The 18,238-nt window shown below is 36.4% G+C and overlaps 4 protein-coding genes and 1 non-coding gene across 5 annotated transcripts; 4 read left to right on the forward strand and 1 right to left on the reverse strand.

Annotated features, from left to right (window-relative positions):
* The first annotated feature begins 4,063 nt into the window (after nucleotides 1-4,063).
* LOC9314250 (VQ motif-containing protein 25) lies at nucleotides 4,064-4,994 on the forward strand. The gene has a single exon (XM_002876403.2). It carries the CDS (start codon nucleotides 4,158-4,160, stop codon nucleotides 4,683-4,685), a length of 528 nt encoding a protein of 175 aa, XP_002876449.1. The 5' UTR covers nucleotides 4,064-4,157; the 3' UTR covers nucleotides 4,686-4,994.
* Nucleotides 4,995-5,082: 88 nt separating this feature from the next.
* Nucleotides 5,083-6,948, reverse strand: LOC9312518 (probable plastid-lipid-associated protein 9, chloroplastic). The gene is made up of 7 exons (XM_002878136.2): nucleotides 6,580-6,948; nucleotides 6,252-6,373; nucleotides 6,071-6,154; nucleotides 5,873-5,969; nucleotides 5,570-5,786; nucleotides 5,433-5,485; nucleotides 5,083-5,346 (listed from the first exon to the last, which is right to left on the reverse strand). The coding sequence occupies exons 1-7, from the start codon at nucleotides 6,826-6,828 to the stop codon at nucleotides 5,242-5,244; spliced, it is 927 nt and encodes a 308-aa protein (XP_002878182.1). The 5' UTR covers nucleotides 6,829-6,948; the 3' UTR covers nucleotides 5,083-5,241.
* Nucleotides 6,949-10,320: 3,372 nt separating this feature from the next.
* On the forward strand, nucleotides 10,321-12,128 carry LOC9312519. Its single transcript, XM_002876405.2, has 6 exons — nucleotides 10,321-10,577; nucleotides 10,743-10,835; nucleotides 10,943-11,063; nucleotides 11,266-11,566; nucleotides 11,670-11,724; nucleotides 11,843-12,128. Exons 1-6 carry the CDS (start codon nucleotides 10,470-10,472, stop codon nucleotides 11,915-11,917), a joined length of 753 nt encoding a protein of 250 aa, XP_002876451.1. The 5' UTR covers nucleotides 10,321-10,469; the 3' UTR covers nucleotides 11,918-12,128.
* Nucleotides 12,129-15,256: 3,128 nt separating this feature from the next.
* Nucleotides 15,257-17,780, forward strand: LOC9312521. The gene is made up of 2 exons (XM_021025461.1): nucleotides 15,257-15,852; nucleotides 16,195-17,780. Exon 2 carries the CDS (start codon nucleotides 16,277-16,279, stop codon nucleotides 17,588-17,590), a length of 1,314 nt encoding a protein of 437 aa, XP_020881120.1. The 5' UTR covers nucleotides 15,257-15,852; nucleotides 16,195-16,276; the 3' UTR covers nucleotides 17,591-17,780.
* A 263-nt stretch (nucleotides 17,781-18,043) lies between these two features.
* Nucleotides 18,044-18,125, forward strand: TRNAS-GCU. Its single transcript has one exon. It is a non-coding gene; the product is annotated as a tRNA-Ser (tRNA).
* Nucleotides 18,126-18,238: the final 113 nt, after the last annotated feature.

Consider the following 18,238-nt stretch of genomic DNA (forward strand, 5'->3'; position numbering starts at 1 on the left):
AGGCTGAACTTGCTCCACAACACGTTCTGTCTCTCTAAGAGAGGTATCTTCTTCTTCCAACAGACCCTGATCGTCATCGTTGCTCTGTTCCTCTGTTTCTGCCTCAACTCTGTCTTCAGTGGCTTTACCATTTTCTTCCCTTAAGCCATTGTTTCCGAAACTTCCGAGACTGAGCTTGAACATACCAGGACTGTCCTCTGCTTCTCCTCCTAAATCGTTCCATCTCCACTTTTTATTTTCATCAAAAATCACATCTCTGCTCACCGTTATTTTGCGAGTTGTTGGATCCAATAGACGATAGGCTTTCGAGCCAGGCTCTGTCCCCAAGTGAACTAGTACGCGTGATCGATCGTCAAGCTTCTTTTGGTGTTGCGTTTCTGTTTTTGTATAACCTATACACCCAAATACCCGCAGATGCTCGATGTTTGGTTTTCTTCCTTTGAACACTTCGTATGGAGTTTGTGTAGCTAATGTCCTTGTTCCCACTCTATTTATCACATATGTGGCATGTCTCACTGCTTCTCCCCACAAGTAATTTGGTACACTCATATGTTTCAAGATACTCCTAGTCATTTCCATTAACGTTCTGTTTCTCCTTTCGACGACTCCGTTTTGTTGAGGAGTATACGGAGCTGTTAGATGTCTTTGTATCCCTGTGTTGTCGCAGAATGATTGGAATTCTTGAGACATAAACTCTCCACCTCTATCGGTTCTGAATGTCTTGATGTGTGTACCAGTCTCTTGTTCAACCAATGCTTTGAATTTTTTGAATTTTTCAAAAGCTTCACTTTTTTCTTTTAAGAGCATGGACCACATGTAACGGGAATAGTCGTCAATTAAAACGAAAATGTACCTCTTATGTGCAGCTGTAGGTGGCGTGATGGGTCCGCAAAGGTCTCCGTGTATGAGCTCAAGTTTATTAGTTGCTCGATATGAAGTTGCTTGAGGAAAAACACGCCTTACTTGCTTTCCCAGCAAGCAAGAAGCACATGTTTCTTTCTGAATTGTCATCATTGGCATACCACTTACAAGTCCTTTATTCATCATGGTCTTCATCGTTTCTATGCCAATGTGTCCCAGCCTAGCGTGCCAAATTGTTGCTTCACTTAGCTCCTCTGTTTGTAAACACTTCACGGGTTCAATTTCCATTAGTACCTTGTACAAGCGATTTATTGATCTCCTTGCTTTTACAAGCAGTCTTCCTTCCCGATCATGTACTGTCAAATAGTCCTCTCGCATTCGCACGTCACAACCTGCCTCTGTTGCTTGGCCAAGGCTAATGATATTGCTTTTCAGTTCCGGAATGAAGTATACATCTGCCAAGACCTTTCTTTCTCTGTTCTTACTAATAAATAGAACTGATCCCTTGCCTTTGATGTCTATTCGCGAATCATCACCAAATCTTACCTTCCCTGTCACTGTTTCATCAATCTTGGAGAAATAAGCACGGTTTCCTGACATGTGATTGCTAGCCCCATTATCTAAGTACCAGACGTTGTTTCCATCTTGTGAAGTTTCAAAATTTCTAGGTTTCACATTTTTCTCATTTAGATACACAACTTCATGCATCATTAGATTCTCTGCTTCTTGAGTATCATTCTCATCAGTTTCTTGGGCTTCTTGAAGTTTGAGTAACCTATCAGGACAGCTTGATGCATAATGTCCAATCTTGTCGCAGCGGTAACATACTATCTTTGATGTGTCTCTCTGTTGGTTACCGTAGCGGCCACGTCCTCTTCCACGTTGGTGAAAACGTCCTCTGCCTCTACCATAACCATTGTTTCCTTGATAAGATTGTCCCTCAGAGCTAGCATACATGAGCTTACCTTGGTCGTTTGATTGTTCTTCTTCATCTTCTGTTGTCCTTTCTTCATATACTTTCAGCCTTCCAACTATGTCCTCAAAGCTGGTGGTTTTGAGATCAAGGACTTGTTCAAGAGAAGCTGTAATCTGTATGAATCTCTTTCTTGGTAAGCTTTGAAGAAACTTTTTAACGAGTTTTGTTTCCTCAATCTTTTCCCCTAAGGTTGCGGATTTGGTAGCTAACTCTGAAAGTTTCCCGGCATAATCGTCAATTGTCTCACCGTCTTTCATCTTCAGTTTTTCAAAGTCAGCCATCAAAGTTTGAAGCCTAGCTTCTTTCACACGATCTGCTCCTAGATGCCTAGCCTTGATTGCGTCCCAAACAGCTTTTGCATTATTAAGTTCTCCGACTTGAAGGACCATTGATTCTGGTATGGACTGGAAGAGGAGAGCTTTTCCTATGTTGTTCTTCTCCTCGTCTTCTGATCCAGGATCAATAGTCTCCCACACTTTATGAACTTTGAGAGCTGCCTTTATACGCATCGCCCATACGGTGTAGTTGATATTGTTGAGCATTGGACATTGTATGGAGGCCATGCTGACCTCCTTTATTTTGTCCGTTGCTGGTATTATATCGCCCATGGTATGGATTTACACGAACACGTATAAAAACACAGCTTCGTTGTTTAAACTCTTTTGTGATGTCTCCGGTGCTTAAATCAATGTTGCTCTGATACCAAATATTGATTTAAACACTTGAGATTGCAAGATTATAAAAGACTTCTTTCTTTTATTACTTTAAGAAACTCTCTCAAAACTTAAAGTTCTCTCAATCTCTCTTAAAACTCATAAGGTTAACCACACCATTGGCAACTCTTATATAGAGACTTGATTTGATAACTCCAAATCAACCAAGGACTAAGTTTAGATATCTCCTAAACAATATCTAGATAACTCCTAAATATTCCCAATATTATCTCTTCCTTTATTTTAGTAACTTCAAGTTCAAGTTACTCTTCAAGCTTATCAACATGCATTGCATATATGTGTTGGGTGATCACAAAAAGAAATTATATATTAATTAATATGTGTGACCTTAATTTTTATTATTCTTTGGTATTCGTATAATCGTATCTTGATAAAGAGAATGAAAGAAAAAATGGTGAAGAATAGACGTCAGGAAGTGAAACTGCCTCGTGCATTAAGAGATAGAGGTACGTGATCAGACGACTAAAGGTAGAAAAAAGCTAAGTGAGAGTCACCGCAGAGTCATGCCATCTCCATGTCTTCACATTCTACTTTTCCTTTTTATTACCTCCTACTTTTCTATTATCTCTATTTGCTGATTAACTTGTTTTCTTTTTGTTCCTTTAATTTAGTTGCTTTTATCTAAAAAAAAAAAAAAAATCCTTTAATTGCTTCATGAATGCAAACTCAGTGAATAATTACGATATGCATGTGTAACAAATTCATAAATGACAATATTATACATGTATGAGTGTATGTTTTTGGCTGATACAATTAGACGGAACATGAATACGATGTAAATTAGAAGTTCAGACAATGATATGCAAAAAGTGACCTCTATTATCAACTAAACATTATAATATAAACGAATATTGTATTGTTGGAAATATAAAAAACCAATCATATAAGTTTGTTGAGTTTGTGTGTCATGGGGCCAAGTTTGCGAAATCCTACTTATCTATACCACTTGCATTTATCTATTATACACAAGGACACACACATATATATAGGCACAGAATATAAAAATTCCAACATTGCGTTAGATATTAAAGAAAAATACAACATGGAGATTAATTTGGGTTGTGGGAGGGGACCAATGTGCTTCTTGTTCCTCTATTCCATGTCTTAAGAAGCTAGCAGACTAACACATCTTTCTCATAAATACAATAAATACACGTATTAATTATTCCAACACTCAATTCTAGCAATACGCATACAATTAATTTAATACAACTAGTTTCTCCAATAAATGTATATATCAACAAGACCAGAGATCCATTTGTTTAAAATATATCCTTCTTACTATGAACTACATGATGGCTATAAATTTATAAATTTGGATCGTGGTTTGAGTACAATTATCAAATAGATAAAACAAAATGACCACTAAATCACATGCCTATATCTAGTTCATATATATAAAGTACTCCACATAGCATAATTTAAAAGGATATAAGTTGTAGAGAAAAAGTTTAAAATATCTTTTTCTTTCATACTTATTATTTCCTCTCCTTCTATATAACCTTCAAATATACAATCAAATTCACCAACTCTCTCTTCCTCTCTCTCTATCTATTGCTAAACAATAAACCCTGCTTATTCTAAAAATGGAAGCCACGATCTTCGAGAAAAGAAGAAACTCATTATCAAGCGTCGCGGTGCACAAACAGTCATACTCCATAACCAAATCAAAGCCAAAGATCCGTATAATTCACATATTTGCTCCTGAGATCATCAAGACCGACGTTGCCAACTTCCGTGAGCTCGTCCAAAGCCTCACCGGCAAACCAGACGACCACAGAACTTCAAAAACAAAACCTAGAAGAGATATGCATCGTCTTCATCGTCAGGTCCAAGACATGATCAACACGGAGAAACTAAGAGAACCCGAGCATTGTGATCAAGGGTTCTGCTTAAATTCAGAAGAGATCTCGATGACTTGGAACGGTAATAATGGTGCTGGTGAAAGCTCCGGAGGGTTCTTGAATGGTTTGGGAGATTTCGAAGGGTTTATTCAAGAACTTGGTGAATTTCCGTATTTGCCCTTGTCCTCCATGGATGTTTCTGCTTCTTCTAATTCCTCTTCTTCCTCTCATTTACATGGTGGATCAGTTTTCTCAGATCAATTCGCTTAACTCAGTCTCTCAAAGGATGTGTAACTTTATTCTTCTCTAAGTGGTATCTTTTATTTTGTTTACTAGGTTTTTGTGGAAATGAATTTAATTTATTACTTTTTTTTTTTGTTTAGTATGAGACTAATTGATCTGATGAAATAAGCTGAGACTCCTTTTATTTCTCCCTTAAGGTCTTATGATTTGTTCATTGTCTTCAACATGTAATTTACTCTGATGAATGTTGTGTCTAGCTTTTGCTTTCTTGGATGTCCTCTAAGCCATTTACAATGTTTCATAAATATCAGAGTGAAAATTGATAAGTGATAATGATTGTAAACGCCTATAAAATGGAAGCCCACATCACAAATATTCAATCCAAAACATTCACTAATAAAAATGGCAAATTTTGGCAATCGAATGACAGAAAAGAAGAAGTAGATTTAAGAAAAGAAGAAACATACACTCTTTGTATACACTTCTTTGTGGCCGGTGATATACTGTGTTGAGGTTGGTAAGTTGGATACACTTTTTGTTCTTACATTTACAGAGAGAATCAGAGTAACAAGAGAACCTATTTTTAACTGTTGTATTCAAGATTCTCTACAACGCTCGATGAAGAAATCGAAGACGATGTTTCAACCCTCCTTAGAACTTCAGGCACTCCTGCGGTATCTCTTACAATCTACATGCACAACAACAAAAAGACTCGTTTTATAATATTCTGAAAGCTTCAACTTGCATTATGATCATAAAAGTTCAGGAACTTACAAGAATCTCGTCGTCTAGATAAGATATCATGAAGAATCTTTGGTAAGTTCCACCTGAAAGTCAATAACAACAACACTACGTGGTTACAATGTTACATGTGAGGAGCGGAAAATGTTGAAATGATGCTTATGGCTTACCAAGGGGAATTCTTAGACCATTGGCTAGAGTATCCTTGATAGGTGCAGGAAGCTGCTGCAACGTGGTAGAAGCTTGACCCAATAAACCCCTTAGCTGGTCAGGTACAGCTTCTTCAATAACCGTTGGCGACTCGAGCATTCCCTCTAAATACTCTTCTTTCATCCTTAAAGGCCCTTCTATTGTCAATTTCGATGACAGGATGATTTTGTATTCTATCTGCATTATTTTCAACAGAGAAACTCTCTTTGAGTCTGGTAATACATCCATAAATCTTATCAAGAGAAAACCGTATACATATTTACCGAGTTTAGGAGTTTGATGTTTGCTGTTGCCATTGTGTTATTATCCTTAATAACTATGTCCATACTGGATAGACTCACCAATGTCGAAGGAAACCTCCTGCCACAATTCCAAACAGATAGAGCAATGCTTAAAACTCTCAAGATATAAAACCGAATGATTCTGTGTTTATCGATGAGCAAGATTGTAAGAACACTGACTCGAATATAACCCGAACAGCAAGTGAACCAGGCGTATTGGATCCAAACCACTCAAAACTCCATCTACCTTCAAGATAAGGAGACCTGAAAAGCTAGCTATTAGGAACCAGTTAAAAGGCATTGGTCCCTCAAATAACCACCTTAAAACTTAAAACTTAAAGCTCAAAATGGAGCAACTTACGTGGTTGGTCTAGGAGTTGGATTAAGCCGCTCAAGAGTGGTTATCCTCTCATTCACATCAATCTTTTGCATATCAGTGATCTTCCCAGTAACTAGAGCCTCAAATCCTCCAGCGTCATTGAACTGTAATCAAAAATGGTTTCAGAACTCCAACAGAGAGCAATCAAAAATTCACTGATAAAGTTCATACTGTGAATCCATCCATGCAAGCAATCTAATGATTTCCACAACCAGATACTAAATTCAACCTAATTCTCACCAATTTCTAAGAATGAAAGTTTCAATTTTTAAGAAATTCGAAGACCTAAATAAAAAGAGGAGAAATTTACGGCGAGAATAAGCGATTCCTTAGCAGAGAGACGCTCCATTTCTCTGGCGTAAACCGAAGGAATCCCTTGAACCGCGTCTTGTACCATAGCTCTGCATATCATTCTCCGGCAACAACTCTTCTTCTCCGACTGAAAATTGAGAGAAACCCTTGACGGTGGAGGAGAAGACGACGCTGGTGATGCGGAGGATGAGAAGCTCAATCGAACCGCAGAGGTCCCAGATACCGAACCACGTTGGATCAATGCCATTGAAGAAGAAGGTATAAGGGGAAAAATGTCAAAGATTGTTTTTTTTTATTTCGCTGCTTAGAAGTCTGAAGAAGTAGAAGTAGAAGTAGAAGAAGAAGACGAGAGAGTAGAGTTTATTTACTGTTTTTTTCACATATAACAAATATTAGAATTTTTATGAAGAGTATAACGAACACAACTAATTTATCAGTTTTGAATTAATTTTGTTTTAGCATAACTGCATAAGCAAGTTTCTAAAAAAAAAGTCTAATGTAAGTTTGTTTAAATTCGTGTAAAATGCATCAAAACAATATTTACTTTAAAACAAAAAGAGTGCTAAAATACTAAATACGAACATTGATGATAAGAATTTGCCTCCACACTTAAATTTTGTGCATTTATTTCAATATGATTCGCTTACTTAATTAAAAGATATTAGATCAAATGGAAAACTAGAAATTATGAAGAACTTTTACATAAAGAATGTCTAAACTTTTGGGAGATAAGACAAGAGAACAAAAGAGCATTATAATTGGAGATTTCTATAGTCAAAAGCTTATTAGTAAATTAATGATACTCCTCATGCTTCATATCGAATTAATTGAGGTTTTCACATATATTTATTTCCATTAACTCGTTTTCTTGGGCAAGAAAAACGAAAGAGTACGTCGAGCTTATAAAGGACGATACTCAGATCTAAACTTTATATATTAGACATTGCAGTGAATCTTCTTTTCCCTTGTCGCGTCAATTGGAATCCGAGTATATTAGGTGAGACTTGTTTATGTAAAACCCTAATTAAGTTAATATTTTCTTGAAGTTTACTCCGTTAGAGATTAACATCAAGATCGTTTTCCTGTTTTTGATAGGTTATTAATTTTTCTGAAGAAGATGATCAAGAAGTCTTGTTCCTCACCGAAGATGATGATGATGAAATCCGTGACCGCTTGTCTAATTTTAACCCTTTTGATAATTTCCGTCGCCGCAAAAGGTGGTGGTGGTGGTGGTCACGGCGGTGGAGGTCACGGTGGTGGTGGTCATGGTCGGGGTGGTGGTTTATTTCTCTTTGGCGGGCACGGTGGTTCTCATCATCGTAACAGCGCTTCCGTTGACGGTTCAAGCATGGGTCTAACGATGACATGCTTGGTGTCTTCTGTTTTGTTCATGTTGTTCCAAAGATTCTGAACTTTTTAGAAAGTGAAGAACTTATGATATTTAACTATAGCTTTGTTTCTAATTGTTTTTCATAAGATATAGACACTTAAGAGATTTTTTGTTTTGTTTTGCGTGTAAGTCACGATGCAATCATATATGATCAAACATTTTAATTAGGGTTGCTAATTCGGCAAACCAAAAAAGATACATATTCTTGTGTTCCGGTGATATTTTGGATCTCGTGTTCGTTTGATTTGAAACAGGAGTTTTCCTTCGGGAGCAAACTTCAATATGCACGGCTAACACACCACGTAATATATAATTAACGAAACAGGAAGGTGAGAAAGGCTAGTGAAGCTCGACTTATGTAAGCTGATCATAGTAATAGTTTCTTCTCCTCTTTACATGGCGTAGAAGCATTTTGTGTGAACAATCTGACGGTCCGGATTTATTGTAATCATCTTTTGCTATTCACATCTATTCACATATATTACAACGATCACATCATCCCTACACAACATTAGGTTCACAATCAAAGGCATTTGAATACACCGAACAAAATCACATGTGTTGGAACTTATTTTGATTAGTTGCGCCGGACTACTTTTTCGGATAACTTTCAAAATTGAAGTTCGTTTGAATGAGAAATGGAAGTCCGAAGTGGCTAGCTTGGATAGCTTGAAATTTGACTAAAGGATCAAATGTCGCACCTCGGAAGTTAAAGGAGAAATCCAAACTAGACATGTGTGCTGAGCCGTGTTGTATCGTGTCGAGCCGTACCGTGTTTGGGATTTTGAGATTTGGGAAATGGGCTTATAACCCAAATGATAATTGTTAATTACCCAAATGTGTAAGTTGATTAAGTCAACAATTATCTCCTTTAATGTGAATTATAAATTGTGTAACAACAAAAGTTAATTCATGACAATTAAAGCTGGTGGAGTCAATGGCATTGATGTTGAGAATTCATTCTCATAACAATAACATTCTCACCTTTATTGCTCCATTATAGTGTTGAGAGCTTGGACTATAAAACCAAGGTTTCATCTCTCCATTTTGATCTCATGGACATATGGATCACAAAGCTCACAATCTCATTCTTCTTCTTTTCTCTAGTTATCGAGTCTGAGAGTACACACATTACTAGAGTTCGTTAGGCTTCTGATTTTTGAGTGTTGCAAATCAGAAGATGGTGCGGTTGTATCCTGGGATTCTGATTGCGTCAAGCCGCCACACTACGGGCAATTAAAGAATTAAGGAAAGAGTGTCTCGCCTCCGCACAACCCGTTCTTTGTTTAACAAATATTGGTATCGGTTGTTGTATTTTATTTCTGGTTTTATCATTATCTATTGCAATTATTCAGTTTTGCCATGTTGTAGAAATCGTGGTCTTACAGTCTTAATTCTTCAATTTTTCGTAGTCAAAATTCCAAACTTTATAAGTTAAAAGGAGAAACCCAATTACACATGGACTGTAATTGGGATTTGAGAAATGGGAATTGGGCTTATAAGCCATAAGATTATTCTTATTTTCCTAAGTTGTTTTGATTAATTTTGTTAATTAAATCAATAAATATCTCCTTTAATATTAGGTTTTGTAACAACAAAATCAATCAACGACAATTAAGGTGGAGTAATTCTTTTGACTTTGAAATTGAAAATCAATTCTCATAAGTGTCGTATCATCCTCTTAATTGTGTGTATGTTGAGATTTTGGGTATAAAACGATTGCCATTGTTTCTCATTGAGACACACGTTCAACAACGTAACAATCTCCTTCCTCTTCTTCTCTTCTCTAGTTCGAGTCTAAGAGTACAACACAAAGCTAGTGTTCGATTAGCTTTTGATTTGAGTGTTGCAATCAAAAGGAGAAACAGTTTTATCCTGGAACTCTAATTGTCATCAAACCGACACACTACGGGGCGATTTTTAAGTTAATGAGAGAGAACATCAAAGTTCTCGACTCTATTTACCACCGTCAATTTCCGTTCTTCAATCATCCTTTTGGTATTGTTGATTTTTGATACTTGTTCTATGTTAATTGTTTTACGAATATTAGATTGTACCCCTGTTGAAATATTCAGGTCCTACAACATGTCTATATATTATTGGCTTAAGACACACTCTTTTTTATGTTTTGGTTTTAACGTTAAACTCGAAAAAGTATTTCTTACGTTCTTAATTGTTAAGGATGAACTAACTCTCTTCTCATACAAGCAAACAGCAATCACCCTCTCAAATGGTGTTTTATGTTTACAAGTAATACAAATACAATGAATATCGCATTGTCGAGTTTTTTAGTCTGCATAATTACATAATTAAGAATTTCACTAGACATGCGTTGCGCACACAAAAAAAAAGGGATGGGCAATTAAGTTGGGCTTTAAAGATATGTTGGGCCTTATTACTGAGGCTCTAATTGGGCCTCTTCTCTGCTTATTGACTCTGCTCTAAGCAGGCAGAGTCAATAAGGCAACATTCCGGTTAGAGATCTTTGGCCGCCGGAGATGATGGCCGCCATAAGAGCAGCGATTCTCAAGCGACAAGACTATTGTTCTTACATCAAAACAGCTTTTTTCCATTCCACTCCCATCTTACTACGCAAACATCAATCCGTCAGTCTCTCTCTCTCTCTCTCTCCCTCTCTTCTGCACATTCTCATTGTTTCTGCTTCTCAATCGATGCTTGGATTGTGTTTCTCTATGATTTTTGTTGGTTCAATTGTTCAGAGTTTGATTATATGGATAAATATCTCGTTTTGTTTTTGCATCATCTGATAGAATTCAAAAGCTCGAAGCAAAAGGTTGGGAAGAAAGAAGGCAAAGCAAGATTTGCGTCGTAATGTGAATGCTTTTGCACAACACTTATTCGGGGTAATGTCAAGTTTGTGAATTTTTTTTTTTTGTCGGAATGAAACATTTTTTTGTCAATGTTATATATAACTAAAAAGCTTTCATTTTGATGTAATTTTGTTTCCCAGATTTGGAGTGATGGGTTTGATTACTCTGGTAAGCACACCTCGTGGTTTGAGAAACAGTACTCTAGAGTTTCCAAAAGGAATCGGAATGGTAAAAGACACATCCCTCAACATTTGGATAAAAGTAAGTAAGACAACTCTTCTTTGCCTCTGCTTTCTCTTCAATGACTAAACTATATAGTTTGTGTAACTGCTTCTACAATGCTAGTGGTAGAGTTTATGTTAAGTAAAAGGCAGTCTAGTGAATCACACATGTGTTGTTTTGTTGGTTTCACTTTTGGATGTAGATATCAGTCTCCAACAATACAATGCTTTCATTTATGTAGGATGTTTTGATTTTAGCGAAGTTGATGATGGATATGAAATTGAGCACTTTTTGCGGACTGCATTGGGTGGATCCCGACGTTTCTCTTGGTCAAACACTCATGGAGAGGGGGGAACTCGCTCGGGGAGGTACTCTAGCAACTTTAGAAAATCTTGGGGTTCGAGATATCGATTAGATGAAGAAGAAGGAGATAAGTATTCTTCAACAGAATCGAGCGACACAGAACCAAACCAGGAGTCTCATAGACAAGCACTTGGTTTGAGTTCATCAGGTCCCTTAAACCTTGAAGATGTCAAAATTGCGTAAGTAAAATTAGTCACTTCATCTTATCTGACGGAAGCTGTATTTACATCGATCATGTTTTATTAATCTCTATTAACTCTCGCTTGCCAACTTTTTCCTCAGATACCGAGCTTGTGCATTAAAATGGCATCCAGATCGTCACCACGCCTCTACCAAGGTAACTAATACAATCTCCTCCTCTATATTAACCACTTCATTGTGTTTTTAACAACTTAATTCATCTAGCCTGTATGTGTTTCTTGGCACTGACAACAAATTGGTATGATGAAACACAGAATGAAGCTGAGGAAAAGTTCAAGCTCTGCACTGTGGCATATCAATCTTTATGCGAAAAGCTAGCCATGAACTAATAGGGTAGTTTATCACCTCGAGTTTTGATAAGAGTTGAATAGGGTATGATAAGCGGTTAGCTCAGAGAGATTGCAAGATCTTTTCTCTGACCACGGCGATGCAGATTGTTTATTGACTCTGTGTTTGATACCGACTGCAATTAGTGTCACTCTCAGAATGAATCACATATAAACCTGGCTTTTCTCCAGTTTTCTTGTGTTGACGAATGTAGGAAATAGGAACTTCCATTTATGTAAAAAATGGAGGAAAAAAAAAAAAATCCATTTATGTATGCATTCATTTCTTGTATAATGTTCATTTGATTTTCTTTTTTTTTTTTTCTTGCTTGTGCAGTATAATCCTATGTCAAATGTCAAACTTTGGAAATTTTTTTCTTCAGTCCATTAATTACACTAAAAAAATTGTTTATTTTTCATTTAAAAATATCAATATATATAAATTTTGTTCTTAGCAGAAAAAATATATATATATATATATAACTTTTACTAATATTTTTTTTATCTTTGATAATATTTATTTATTTATTTACACCCAAAGTACTTAACTAAAAATTGTATATTTTAATTTGCTTTTTTAAAAAAATAAGAAAACTAATTAAAATATAGAAATTTTAAGCACCTATATTTATACTTGATCCTTTCTTTCTTTTTTCAAAAGATAATGTTAAATGACCTTTTTAACTATTTTTATTACTGATTGAGGTTTTAACATATAGTATTTATTTTGATTAACTCTTAGGAAAATAACTCCTTATCGCGTCAATAGGAATTTGAGTAGATTAGGTGAGACTTGTTTATGCAAAACCAAGTTGCTATTTTTTTTTGAATTTTTCACCGTTACAGCTTTAAAATCAATAGCGTTTTCCTGTTTTTATTATTTTCCCTGAAGAAGTTGATGAAGTCTTGTTCCTCAAGGAAGATGATGACCATAAAATTTGTGACAGCGAGTCTAATCTTAATCCTTTTTATAACTTCCGTGGCCTCAAAAGGTGGTGGTTTTCGCGGTGGTGGCAGTAGGCGTGGTGGTATAATTCCAATCCGCGTCGGCTCTAGTCATCGTAATAGCGGTTTGGTTGACGGATCAACATGGGTTTAACGATGACGTGTGTGTTGTCTTCTTGACTCTTGTGTTTTGCTTATGTTGTTCCAAAGATTCTGAACTTTTGAGAAAGTGATGAGGAACTGGCTTTTAGGGTTTTTCATATGGTATAATTGAATTTTTCATTTTTTTTTGCAAAAACTTGTTATTCATTTGGGGACATCTGATTAAAAAGTATATTTCAATTCACGTTAACAACAACGACATTAACATTAAAAACGGAAGAACTGGTTTTTAATCATCTTTTTATTTGGGTTAAATTATGTATTTGATGTCAACATTTATATTTAGAATCTAAAATGTATTTTGAAACATAAAAGGACATTATTCTTTTTTAAGAATCTCGAGACTACAAATGTTTGTGACTTTGTGTCTAATATTTTTCAGCGATTCGCTTATTTAAAAATATTCGATCAAATTGAACAAGAAGGTTTGAACTTATAGAAATAAAACAAGAACGAAATTGAGCTTCAAAAGTTTATCGAAAAAAGAGAGTAAATGGATAATTATTATTTGTATAATTATATCATTCTTTTTTTTTAACTCGTATTTGTATAATTTTACATATATCTATTAGTTCATTTTCATGGAAAAAAAGGATAGAGTAGCCAATAAGGGACTAACCTAAACAAATTAGGGATTGGAGAGAGTACTTTTTCCTTATTAAGTGAGGCTTGTCTATGCAAAACCCCAGGTTGTTATTTTCTTCAAGTTTTCTCTGTTACAGATTAAAATCACAAGCGTCGCTTGTTTGTTTTAGTTTTTTTGTAGGTTTATATTCCTCTTGAACAAGATGATGAAGTCTTATTCCTCACCAAAGATGATGGTGATGATGAAATTCCTAACCGCCGGTGTAATATTAACCCTTTCGATAACTTCTGTTGCGGCAAAAGTTGGTGGTAGTGGTCAGGGAGGTGGCCGTCGCGGTAGTGGTGGTGTGCATGCCTTCGGCAGCGGCTCTCATCATCATCATCATCATCATCATCATCATCATCATCATCATAATCATCATCGTAATAGCACTTCCGCTGACATCTTGATTTTGGTTTTATCATTGCTTGGTTTCCTTGTATTTGTTTCCATTGTGTTTTATGTGTATCTTCGCTGTCGTTCCAAAGAACCTGAACCTTTGAGAACCTGAAGAACATATCAGAATAATGATGGGTTTTTTTTTTCCATTAGATATAGACAATTTTCAGAGATTGTAATTTTGCGTGTAAGCCACGCTACCAAACAATATTTGATCAAACATCGATCCAATTCGGAAAAAAAAAAAAAAAAAAAAGAAGACTAGTTTGTGTTCGAATTTGGGAGGAGGTATTCTGGATCTTGTTTGGTTTGCAAGAGGCAGAGCTCACAGAAAAGTTTGTCTATAATGAATAATGATAATCTCAAGTCTCTAACCAATTATTTTCATATCTCTCCGATATCTTATCTCCGATTTTTTTTGGTTTTACAACAGACATTAAAGGATTTTTTTTTAATCAGGGCCCAATGGATCTACTGGCCCTTTAATCTATGGAGTCAGACTCGAGAGTCGAGACTACGCCAATTGCCCAAAAGTACTCACGCAACTGTAGTTTAATTTGAGTTTCTAAGATAAATATTTCTGTTTTCAATCAAAACTTGGAAGTTTTAGGAAACCGAATTTGTAAATCACATATACTTGAGTCCTTATGTGCATTTGTTTGAGTAGTTATTATTTATTAATATGTTAAATTCTCTTCGTTCATGCTTCTGAATCGATTCCAAAGTTGTGTGTTCTCAATGATCCGTAATTTCGTATCGGTTGATTTTCCTAAATAATTGATATGGATCAATATGACCATATTGTTAGATTTCTTATCCATTTATAAAATGTATAACTTTCTATTACAACGAAATAATAGAGAAAGTTTAGCATCTAAACAAGGGTTTTCACACCAAAAACGAAAGACAACTAATGAGTTTTGGTATGCATTTATAGAAACCATTTGGTATCTTTCAACATTCGTCCTTCTTATGATTATAAACACCTTTTTTTAATAAAGAAGATTACACATAAACATAAATCTTTTTTTTTTTCTCTTAAATCAGAAAACAATCTTGTCTCACAAAAAAAAAATGATTCTAAATTTCCCTAACCGTCCGTTCATAAGAGATCGTGATCATCGCGTGGAAACTTTAGACCATCCTTTACCTAAACCGGAGCGTACCAGATTCCTCTCTCTCTCTGCTTAGAAGAGTTTTGGGTTCGTTTTCCCACTTAAGCCAAATTGGACAAGATTTGGACGTTTGTGTATCTAAAAGCTTAAAAAAAAAAAGGGCGATTTTTCCATGGCGTTGTCGGAGTTTCAGCTAGCTCTGAGCTTGTTGGTCTTGTTGTTCTAGCTGATTTGATCAACCCCATGGTCTTACACGACCTAATCCAAACTCCAGGTCGTTGATTGATTCTTCTCTCTCTCTCTCCAGCTCCAGATTCTTCTGATTCGTTTTGTAATCATTATTTTTGTAAGATTTGAATCGGTTTTTGGGTTTTGCTAAGCTGATTCTTGCTGGATCGAGAGCTTTTGGGTTTTCTTCAATCTGGGTTCTTTTTTTTTGTTTTCGGTTGTGGATTTGAGAATTAGGGTTTTCCGATTGGGGGTTTTCTTGTTGATGTTTACCTTTCAAATTGTTTTCGGAGATCTAGAGTAATGGAATAATGGCTCGTCTCTTCTTGCCATCTCTATTTGTAATTAGCATCATCTTGTTTGTCCAAAGTCGACTCTTTTCTTCGTTAATCCATCGCCATCTATTGAATCTGAAGCAAATCTGAGAATCTACCAAACTCCCACGCCTGTATTTTGCTTCCACGGTATATATCTCTTCTTTTGATGAATCAACTCTTTTTTTCTATTGCAAAGTTCGAAATTTTGTAACATCTTATTTAGACTTTGTGTTCTTCTTTCTTAATGTTTTTGACTTTGTTTATGCTTTGGTCTGGTGGATATAGTTACTATGCTAATAGTTTCAGTTTCACATTGTGTTTCTTGTTTACATTGAAAACTGTGTGGCTACTAAGAAAGCTAGATTGATTGTTTAATGGGATCTGCATATTTGATAGTGACTTCTTTGTTTCCCTTCTCGAATTTTTATCAAAACAACTTGTGAACATATGCTTATAGGTAATTGGCTATTTGCTTCTCTTTCCCCGCAGAATAATATAGATCACACGGTGAGTCGGAGACGGAGTACATATTGTTCACCGCAAGTGAAAGCAATAGCCTTTTTGTTTATTGATGGGTGAGGAGTTAGCTGACACAATGAACCTGGATTTGAATCTTGGGCCTGGTCCTGAGTCTGATCTCCAACCTGCACCAAACGAGACTGTGAATTTGGCCGATTGGACTAATGACCCGCCTGACAGATCTTCTGAAGCTGTGACGAGGATCAGGACTCGCCATAGGACGCGATTCAGACAGCTTAATCTCCCTATCCCGGTTCTATCTGAAACCCATACCATGGCTATAGAACTGAACCAGTTGATGGGAAGTTCTGTCAATGGAGCTGCTTTGCAGACTGGTGAGGGTAGTGAAAGAGGCAATGAGGATCTGAAAATGTGTGAGAACGGCGACGGAGCCCTTGGGGACGGTGTATCGGATAAGAAAGCGGATATCGAGAAAAGCAGTGGCAGCGACGGTAACTTTTTCGATTGTAATATATGTTTGGATTTGTCCAAGGAGCCGGTTCTTACATGTTGTGGCCATCTTTACTGTTGGCCTTGTCTGTACCAATGGTTACAAATTTCGGATGCAAAGGAATGTCCGGTTTGTAAAGGAGAGGTGACCTCCAAAACCGTGACACCGATCTATGGGCGTGGAAACCACAAAAGAGAAATTGAAGAGAGTTTAGATACTAAGATCCCCATGAGACCACACGCGAGACGCATTGAGAGCTTGAGGAATACAATTCAAAGGTCGCCTTTTACAATACCGATGGAAGAAATGATTAGACGTATACAAAATAGGTTTGACAGGGATTCAACCCCGGTCCCTGATTTTAGTAACCGCGAGGCATCGGAAAGAGTCAACGATCGAGCCAATTCGATCCTTAACCGGTTGATGACATCTAGGGGAGTTAGATCAGAGCAGAACCAGGCTAGTGCTGCAGCAGCAGCCATTGTCGCAGCAACAGAGGATATCGATCTGAATCCAAACATTGCTCCTGATCTTGAAGGAGAAACCAACACGAGATTCCATCCTCTGTTGATAAGGAGACAGTTACAGTCGCACCGAGTTGCAAGGATCTCGACTTTCACTTCAGCGTTGAGTTCTGCTGAGAGGCTTGTAGATGCGTATTTTAGGACTCATCCATTGGGGAGGAACCACCAAGAGCAAAACCATCATGCTCCTGTTATGGTTGATGATAGAGACTCATTCTCAAGCATTGCAGCTGTTATAAACTCTGAGAGTCAAGTGGACACTGCAGTTGAGATTGATTCTATGGTCACTCATTCGACATCGTCTTCGAGGAGAAGGAATGAGAATGGTTCGAGGGTGTCTGATGTAGACAGTGCAGATTCTCGTCCGCCTAGGAGAAGGAGATTTACTTGAGAAACATAAATAAAAGAAAGCTTTCAACCTGGAAGCTGACGATGATGATGATTAAGAAGAAGAGAAGAAGAAGAGAAGAAGAAGATTGTGTAACTTTATTTTTCCTGTGTTGCTTGTTGGTTTGTTGTAATTTGTTTTGTATTTTTCTCAATAGGGATGGTTTTTTTAATCGAAAATTTTCTTTTATCTTTTTTTTTTTTTTTTTTTTTTTGCTGACGGTAAAATCTCTTATTCCTTTCCTTTGAATCCATCTAATTTGGAATGCGTAGTGTTCTTGACATCTATTCTTATAAACCACCAAAATTTAAAAATTTAATCGATTTCCAAATTAAAATTAGATAGCATAAAAATTTGTTGGATTTGAAAATCATTAAGAACATGTAGAACAACCAATAACTTTGTAGACTGCAATCAGTTAGTATATAAAGCACATTTCAAGAATCTTATCAACAAGACGCTTTGGCCGAGTGGTTAAGGCGTTTGCCTGCTAAGTAAATGGGGTTTCCCCGCGAGAGTTCGAATCTCTCAGGCGTCGTAATTTTTAAAACCCTTACTTTTTCGTTGTCTCCTAACTTTTAGAGTAGTGTGTATTTTTTTTATTGGACAAATTTGTTACAAAACGATGATTATATGGTTGTAGAAAAATCC

Source organism: Arabidopsis lyrata (genome assembly GCF_000004255.2).
Source record: "Arabidopsis lyrata subsp. lyrata unplaced genomic scaffold ARALYscaffold_5, whole genome shotgun sequence".
In the NCBI taxonomy this organism is placed as follows: Eukaryota; Viridiplantae; Streptophyta; class Magnoliopsida; order Brassicales; family Brassicaceae; genus Arabidopsis; species Arabidopsis lyrata.

Excerpts from the sequence above, each read along its gene's own strand:
- LOC9314250 (XM_002876403.2), top strand. The coding sequence starts at position 4,158 with ATGGAAGCCACGATCTTCGAGAAAAGAAGAAACTCATTATCAAGCGTC.
- LOC9312518 (XM_002878136.2), bottom strand. The coding sequence starts at position 6,828 with ATGGCATTGATCCAACGTGGTTCGGTATCTGGGACCTCTGCGGTTCGA. Across the intron at positions 6,155-6,251 it reads CCAACTCCTAGACCAACCAC|GTCTCCTTATCTTGAAGGTA; the intron begins GTAAGTTGCTCC and ends CTAGCTTTTCAG. Across the intron at positions 5,787-5,872 it reads ACATCAAACTCCTAAACTCG|ATAGAATACAAAATCATCCT; the intron begins GTAAATATGTAT and ends AAAATAATGCAG.
- LOC9312519 (XM_002876405.2), top strand. The coding sequence starts at position 10,470 with ATGATGGCCGCCATAAGAGCAGCGATTCTCAAGCGACAAGACTATTGT. Across the intron at positions 10,836-10,942 it reads TTGCACAACACTTATTCGGG|ATTTGGAGTGATGGGTTTGA; the intron begins GTAATGTCAAGT and ends TTTGTTTCCCAG. Across the intron at positions 11,064-11,265 it reads CCCTCAACATTTGGATAAAA|GATGTTTTGATTTTAGCGAA; the intron begins GTAAGTAAGACA and ends TCATTTATGTAG.
- LOC9312521 (XM_021025461.1), top strand. The coding sequence starts at position 16,277 with ATGGGTGAGGAGTTAGCTGACACAATGAACCTGGATTTGAATCTTGGG.